This window comes from Quercus robur, chromosome 8 (assembly GCF_932294415.1).
Source record: "Quercus robur chromosome 8, dhQueRobu3.1, whole genome shotgun sequence".
Lineage (NCBI taxonomy): Eukaryota > Viridiplantae > Streptophyta > Magnoliopsida > Fagales > Fagaceae > Quercus > Quercus robur.
In genome coordinates this window covers 48,616,500-48,621,846 of record NC_065541.1, presented here as the reverse complement: position 1 = coordinate 48,621,846, position 5,347 = coordinate 48,616,500, and the positions used below count along the sequence as shown (strand labels likewise).

The window sequence follows — 5,347 nt, the reverse complement described above, 5'->3', positions numbered from 1 at the left end:
ATTGGGTGTATTGGAGATTGAGTTATTGTGAGAATACTGATACACCAACTTGTATATCTCCATATTTGATTAGTGGAATTTTTTTCATTGTTGCCGTGGATCTCGGCCAAAAGCCAAACCATGTAAATCCTTGGTGTTCTTTAGTTTGTGTGTGTTTATTTATTTTCTGATTTTGAGTTTGCTTCATTCTAATTGTTTATTTCTTGGAGATCTTTCTGTAGTCATAATATTTTCACAATTAATATTAAGGTGAGAGTGCAATCCAGAGGCGCTTTCCTACAACATAGCCCCCATTTTATAAACATTTTGTGGAGAGTCCAAATATTCCAGCCGAATGAACGTGTGAATGTGTGTAATTACTACACTAATCAGCACTAATTGAAGGTAGGTAGTCCAATATATATTTTAAATGGGTTTCCTCAACTGCCATAACCTTATTTGGCATAAAAAAAGGAAAAAGTCATAACCTTTTGAATCTGGATGGACTGGTTCGCTGAATCAAAAGAGGAAGTTGACTTCACTACCTAATATGTGATGGACAGCTAGTTACTACCTAACATATATGTAACAACGTCCAAACAAACAACAAAGAAACTTGCAGTTTTATTCATCCAACCCTTTGCATTTTTAGAATCACAATTACATGGTCCAAAAGAAATGAAACAACCCCACATATTACACACTTGTCCCAAAAAATTCCTTGCTTGGATAATGGATAGTACTATCACAATTCACAACAGTCCATTAGAATTACAGTTCTCATCTATCCAACGGTACCCTAGCACCGCGGCAGGTCTGCCGGAGGGTGAGGAAGTGTTTCCAGGACCCCCTCCCCGTTCTTGACAATGAAAGACGTGCCTAATCCCCATGATTGATGTATGTCTAAGTGACAGTGCATAAACCAAACCCCTGCAATAAAAATTGAAGTAATTACTTACATAAGCAATAACCAAAATTTTTCATAACTATTGACATAATTAACTGTAATTAGTGCATAATAAAAATGATGCAAGTAGTAGACCCAAGTGAATGTGAAGTAAATCTAATTGTTACAAAAGATGAAAAAAATGTTATATCCTTAACATTACTCGAAAGAGAAATACCTGGATTGTCAGCGAGGAACCGAATAGCAGCCCATCCACCAGCAGGAACTCCAATAGTGTTCATGTAAGGTGGATCAACCAAGTTGAAATTTGCAGTTTGTGGATTATAGTTCCCAGTGCCATACCCCACAACATAGAAGCTATAGCCATGAAGATGAATTGGGTGATTCTCAGTGGTGACTGTCCCAGTGTCCTGCAAGATGAGTTGCACCCTAGTGCCATATTCAAGGACCTTGACCCTAGTCCCATTCAAAGCCTGTGTGTCATTAGGAATATTATTAGGTGCCCCATTGACAAAGTCATAGAACTTAAGGGGTGCCCCAGGAAAATCCTCAGTGAAAGAACCATTAATCTTTTTGTAGTAAGCTTCCAAAAGCGAAATTTGTGGCTTTATAAAACTAATGTTGTTCATAGATGCCGCCATAACCCCATTATTAAGGCCTTGGCAATTTTGATTGGGTGTCTTAGACTGACATTTTTGGACATTCAATCCGATGGTGATGAAAAGGTTTGCATCAATCTCTTTCGGAACATTAACAGTGTTTAGGCTTTTTAGTCCATCCATGACTGTCTTAACAGCAAGATTGTCACTAAAACTTGGTAATTGAGCAGGTAATGATACGCTATTAGTTACAGCACCTATGTATTGGAAGTGGGCAATGGCCGATATATTTTGGAAAGCAGCACCCTTGGCAGAACTGTAGGGTCCCATGGCCATGGAGTATTTTCCTATGGGCTGATTAGCGGTGACAAGGACATTAATGGTCTGGCCTGGTCCAAGCATCACACGGTCTGTGGTGAATGGCTTTGTGTACTCAGCATCGGCTTCCACGATGGTTAATTTGTGATTAGCAATGGCAAAAAAGTTCTCAGAGTTTAAGCCTGCGTTAATCAGCCTTAACAAATATGTCTTCCCAGGAACGACGTCGATCTTGTACACATCTGAAATAATCAGCATATTACATAAGGAAAAAAAATTATGATTATAGGATTAGTAGATAATTAGCTAGCATGAAAGTAATGTTATGTATACAAAATTTTCACAACCTTTTTTAATAATTGTTGACATGATAAATTGTGATTAGAATAATATTACTTTATATAATTACACTTTAATAATTGCTGATATGATGAATTGTGATTAGAATAAAATTACTTTTATATAATTACACTTTAATAATGACTAACATGATAAATTTTGATTAGGATAATATTACTTTTATATAATTACACTATTGACATCATTGTTATACATATCACAATATGTAATCTAATCAATTATGAAAATTTTCATACGTTAGACTCATTGGCTAAAATCCAAATTAATAGATTGATTGATTATTGTGTTAGATAACGTAAGAGATTGACAGTTTGACACCATTATGTTTGTCCCCAAAGAAAACAAGCCATTATGATTAGGTAGTGGTTGCTTTATAAGATAATACAGAATCTCTATACATGCATGGAAGAAATCAAATACTAATTAATCAGTGAAATTGCTTAATTGTTTGTGATATGTGAATCAGGAATATCTCAAGCATCTGATTAATTGGAAAATCTTGTTTGACTAATATAACCAATTTAATTATTTTACTAGCAGTTTTCAAAAGCAAATGATTAGATGAAGTGGGTTTTCACAAGTTAGTCATAATTAACCAGTATAAATTACTCCAATAACTTTTTATTACCATTGTTGGAGCAATTGTAGTTGGGGCCTGGGTGACCATTAATTGTATAAGCATCTGTTATTGGAGGATTTCCACCGCTTGCTACAGTGGCGCGTTCAAGTTGTACCACATCTTTATTCCAATACTCCCCTGCCATATTCCCAAATCATCCAACATGCAACATAATAAGTAGAAGCAATTTTCATTTTAAATGATAGAAGTCTAAGAAACATGTATACGAAGGAAAAATCTTACCACACACTTGCTATTGCATACCCCGTATATACTTCTTTTGAAATTGTGTTTTAAAAACACCATTTTAATTCACATAACAGTGTGTGTACAATGAGTGTGCAGCAAAAAAAAATGATAATCATTAATGTATATACTAATATACGTACCTAGGAGTAGAATATGCTCTTGATATGGGTACTTAAATGGGTAAGGGACCCCAGGCTTTGGATATACCACAAAGGCACCATATAGAGTAGCCCGGAGCCAAGAAACATGAGCATGCCAGAAAAAGGTGCCCTTTTGATTCACCAATGTGAACTCATACGTAAAAGTCTGGCCAGACTGAATTGGACACTGTGTGATGTACGAAGGCCCATCGAACCAGCATGATAGTCTCTGCCTGACTCCATGCCTTAATAGAATAATGAAGTTAATATATATTTAATACAAGTAATCTTATGACCGATCAAAGAGATAAGTACATTAATAGGGTTAACGTACCAGTGGATTGTGGTGTTGTATGGTGTCTCATTGGTAATTTTGACAATTATTCTGTCATCTTCTTGGGCATAAATTACAGGGCCTGGAAATATTCCGTTGACTGTGACTAGTTCCTTGGTGTTGCACAGTTTTGTAATTTTCAAAGTTTGTATCTATATGCCATTAAATAAAAACTTCATTAATAGACATGCATGCATGCTCAAATATATAGAGGAAAAAAATAAATGAAAAATAGAGGTTAAAAATATGACATTCCAATGCTTATATAGGGATTAGTAAGTAACCTTGAAATCATAGAACCTGGTTGAGCTTCCTCTAGGCCAGTGTGCCATACGCGTAGCATGCACATTGTAAGCATAAGATATTAAGCTTAACCATAGCACAACAAGTGAGGTGGCAAAGTTGGCCATCTTCTCTGTGTGTGTGTGAGAGAGAGAGAGAGAGAGATCGTTGGATTAGTTGAAGAGCAAGATGGGGGTGAAGGTGGGGCTTTATAATAGAGGGAAAGTCTTAATTAATGTCTTTGTTTTATTTATTCAGAGTAGAAGAAGAAAGGGGTTTGTGTTGGTGTATCATGTTTGTCAGCTTTCATGATTCCTCTAACATGGATTGGTGATAATAAGGTGTTGGAGCGTGATTATCCAATGTGACCCCAATGTGGGGAAGGGTTTATCCTCTCTCTCTCCTCTCTTTCTCTCATACACACAGTATTTTCTTTTTCCTTTCTGTCACATTTTCCTTAAGAAATGATCATGTCATTTGACTGAGAATATAAGCACACCTGCCTCTTAACACTATGTCAAAACCCCACCAGGACAGGACAGCTACTTCTCTATATTTTCTTTATATTGTTAATCATTATGTACTACATAAAATCTTTTATTTTTGCTTTTATTATTTGAATGACATTAATTATATTGTCTTTTTTACATGGAAACTATTTGCTTGAGAAGACTTTCAAACTAAAGGGAGCTCCAACTTTTGTTTTTCAGTATTTGGCTATACTGCCATCCCTGATCACTTGAATGATAATGAGACGTATTAGGATGACAATGTTTCCAGTTACAAACTTACAATTATGTTTCTGTTTTCCCTAACATTTGTACTTTGCATGAGCTGCCCACTTCTGTTTGTGTTTCCATTTGTGTATGTGTATGAAAGGGAGAGACGAAGGGTTACATAAAGCATTGAAAAGACAAAGATTAAGACAACTCAAAACTTAATTTTTTTTAATTTTATAATTTTTTACTTTACATTCATGGCACTCATAGGCAAAAGGTGAATAAAGGATGGGTTTGTTTGTTGTGCTTTTATTAGACATGCTCTTCTACTCAATCATCAGCAAGGTTGGTGCACGCCTTCACATTTCAACCCCACCTATACATCAAGATTTCACAAAGCTGTCTTAATTTTTTTTATTTTTTATTCAGTACCCTCTTCGTTAAAAGCTCCCCTTTAGATTGAGCAGCTGACCATTTTGTAACTTTTTGTTTGGTCATTATGCTTGCCATACGAGTTTACCCAATTATATTCTTCTACATTCGTTTCTTTTATTGATTTGCTTTACTCCTTTTTTTTTCTTTATTATTAGTATTTTTTGCTGCTTCTGGCTTAGATTGGAAACTGCAATATGGATTGGAAGTGTAGCATTCAAATGATTCAATAAACGTTCTTCATGGTCGATATTGCCAATGCACAAAAACCCAATATTTACTTCGAGGTATCACTATCACTTACGACAAATACTTATGTCCGACATTTTTTTTAATATAGTTAGTAACTAGTGGGGATAGGAAGGTGGCTTATGTCCAACATATTAATTACAATATCATGAGGTGATTT

The 5,347-nt window shown here is 35.4% G+C and overlaps 1 protein-coding gene across 1 annotated transcript; it reads right to left on the bottom strand.

The window, feature by feature from the left end:
- Window positions 1-581: 581 nt before the first annotated feature.
- Window positions 582-4,063, bottom strand: LOC126696787 (laccase-6). The gene is made up of 6 exons (XM_050393508.1): window positions 3,790-4,063; window positions 3,506-3,657; window positions 3,172-3,416; window positions 2,792-2,920; window positions 1,104-2,045; window positions 582-909 (listed from the first exon to the last, which is right to left on the bottom strand). Exons 1-6 carry the CDS (start codon window positions 3,913-3,915, stop codon window positions 779-781), a joined length of 1,725 nt encoding a protein of 574 aa, XP_050249465.1. The 5' UTR covers window positions 3,916-4,063; the 3' UTR covers window positions 582-778.
- Between the last annotated feature and the right edge of the window lie 1,284 nt (window positions 4,064-5,347).

Coding starts and splice junctions, on each gene's coding strand:
- LOC126696787 (XM_050393508.1), bottom strand. CDS start 3,915: ATGGCCAACTTTGCCACCTCACTTGTTGTGCTATGGTTAAGCTTAATA. Junction 2,921..3,171: donor AGAGCATATTCTACTCCTAG/GTACGTATATTA, acceptor GGAATATGGCAG/GGGAGTATTGGAATAAAGAT. Junction 910..1,103: donor GTTCCTCGCTGACAATCCAG/GTATTTCTCTTT, acceptor TTTTTATTGCAG/GGGTTTGGTTTATGCACTGT.